The 2546-nt window shown below is 35.3% G+C and overlaps 1 protein-coding gene across 1 annotated transcript in view; it reads left to right on the forward strand.

The window, feature by feature from the left end:
- LOC108734074 (intraflagellar transport protein 172 homolog) overlaps positions 1–2546 on the forward strand; it is a 31024-nt gene that overhangs the window by 1205 nt on the left and 27273 nt on the right. The window contains exon 2 of the mRNA XM_025981050.1: positions 324–593. Within this exon, the coding sequence (XP_025836835.1) occupies positions 324–593 (270 nt within the window). The remainder of the gene's footprint in view (positions 1–323; positions 594–2546) is intronic.

Raw genomic sequence — 2546 nt, forward strand, 5'->3', positions numbered from 1 at the left:
TAATCTTTCATTCTCTTCTGTCTTCATTTCGTCCGTCTCATCTTTCTCACCCGAACCACTACCCACCCATTCCCACGATTCCTGAAAGCAGGCTGAAGAGGGCCTTCCGCCCTACCTTCCGGCATAGTCTGGAGGGACTGCCCGCCAGTAATGCTGGTGGGAATGAAACACCCAAAAGTAAAGTAGTAGTAATGGCTATGTATGAAGCGGGCGAAACACGTGTCCCCTCAAAAAGTTTTTTTGTGGTAATTACGGGTAAGTCTTCTTTTTAATTTTTTAACCTATATTTACATGTTTTCTGCTAATAATACACATTTTTACAGAATTGTGAAGCTAAAATTCTAGGGTTGGCATGGTCTCCGAACAATTTAAAGTTCGCCGTGGCCACAGCCGACAGACAAATATTGTTGTTTGACGAAAATGGAGAAAAGCGTGACAGATTTTCTACGAAACCTGCAGATAGCGAAGCAGGAAAGCGATCTTATTTAATTAGAAGCATCGCATTTAGTCCCGACTCTCAAAAACTTGCAGTTGCACAAACAGACATGATTGTCTTTGTTTATAAATTAGGAGAAAATTGGGGAGAGAAAAAGGTATGCCGACAACCACCATGAAAATTGAATCAAAGCTTAATATTTGAAAACAGAATCTTAAAATGAAAAATGATATATGCATGATACCACATAAATAAACTATTTCCTTTCCGCCTTGCCCACCGTTCATACTCTTCTATCAATATCGCTTGTCTCTAATTCCTCCTTGTTATACCTACTGTCAAAACATCCTCGATGCTCCTGGATACACCATACGGCAAGAGTTCTATGGTGGGTTGCCTAGATCTCACAAATAAATAAGAAGTCCCTAGATTTTACATTTTGGAATCTTTCTAGAATAAATCCAACCCTTACAAACAGTTGCAACGATGTTAGAAGGGGACAGTTCGAGTTTTAGTTACGAGGCGAAATCTAGGCAACCCTCTTGGCGTTCGGTGGGTTCCCTACCCATGATAATATATACCCGAAAGTTAACCTAGCCTACTCATCGTACTCTCGGGAAATCCCAAAACAGAAAACCATTATACTTTTAATAACTCGCGCAAATAAAATGCCTACCTAATTACAAACTGTATATATGTTTTTATTATCATTTTATACGTATATTCATGACGGTATGGCAGATGGACAGACGAATAAATAAACTATTGAGTAGCAAAATGTTAGAGTCATTTGTTGAAATCTCAGGAATTACAGAATGCAGTTTGCATATACAGTCAAATAATTTTGATATTCGATTCCGAAATATTCATTGCTCTTTTTCATTCCTCTATCTATTTATTACCCAAAAAGGACAATTAAAAAGCCACATCCGAACTGATATGTATGAACCGAAAATGCGCACGTATCTGTAATACATTGTCTTAGAACATTGTTGAATTATCAAAGCAATGGACCCGATCTCGATCTCTCGGAGAACTCAAGAGTATTTAAAGTTAAAACTTCCACCAAATTTAAAGGTAACTTTTAGTTCGTTAAAATTACTTTACTGTGTAACTCAAAGTATCCTAAAATTAGTAATTAGATTGAAAGAAGCTGAACTCGATAACCTGTTGAGTAGATATACCACAGTTTTACACGCACTTCCAGTCTATCCCATCCCGAATCAATCTTCTTAGTACTCGACTCCTTATAGGAAAATTAGCTGTGGTGAGTGAAAGCCAAAAGATACCACATCCACGTCAAAATTTCTCAGTAAAGGAATTTGTTTCCAAAAGTAAGTACACTATAATTTAGTTCTTTCTATGTGCATCAAAAAGAACCATTGCCGACATGCGTAATACATCCGATATCTTGTAACAGCCATTACAAACGAAGTTATCATCATAATCACTGTAATTTTCTAGTTACCACTAAATTGTTTTTCAGTGTATATGTAGATGTCTAAAAATTATGTGCCTGAATGGAGTATTTTTTCACTTTTGGGGCATTTTTATACATGTAGATGTAAGAATTAGATGATCCCAAGAAAAAAACATAATTTTACAACAGATCGGCTGTAATTAAAGTTATAGTGTACTTATTTTTAGAAAAAAAATGTTTACTAAGAAATTTTGACGTTGTTATATACTACCTCAGCTTTCAATCACAACCACCACTAATTCTCATATTATATTTTACTCTTCTACCCCTGTATCTCATCCCTATATTTTAAACCATATTTAGCATATTTTCGCATTTAAGACCGTCAAAAGCTTTTTCTAGACTTAAGAATCTTATGGACGCATCTTTCCCTATTATATCTTCTTCTCTATTATTACCCGCAAAGCTAAAATTGCATCACGCGTTTCATTTAACTAAATATAAATTTATTATCCTTTAGGATAGACAAGTTCTAATTTTACGGGCAAAATCAAATGGCACTTCACCACCGACAGAATTTGTGTTCATTGGTACAAACGAAAACGAATTATATTATTAGGTATCAGGACTGGTAGTCGTTTGGATATACTATTAAATATCATGCTATGATTTAATTTTAGTATTAGTTAT

Source organism: Agrilus planipennis, unplaced genomic scaffold, assembly GCF_000699045.2.
Source record: "Agrilus planipennis isolate EAB-ADULT unplaced genomic scaffold, Apla_2.0 scaffold10, whole genome shotgun sequence".
Taxonomy (NCBI): Eukaryota; Metazoa; Arthropoda; class Insecta; order Coleoptera; family Buprestidae; genus Agrilus; species Agrilus planipennis.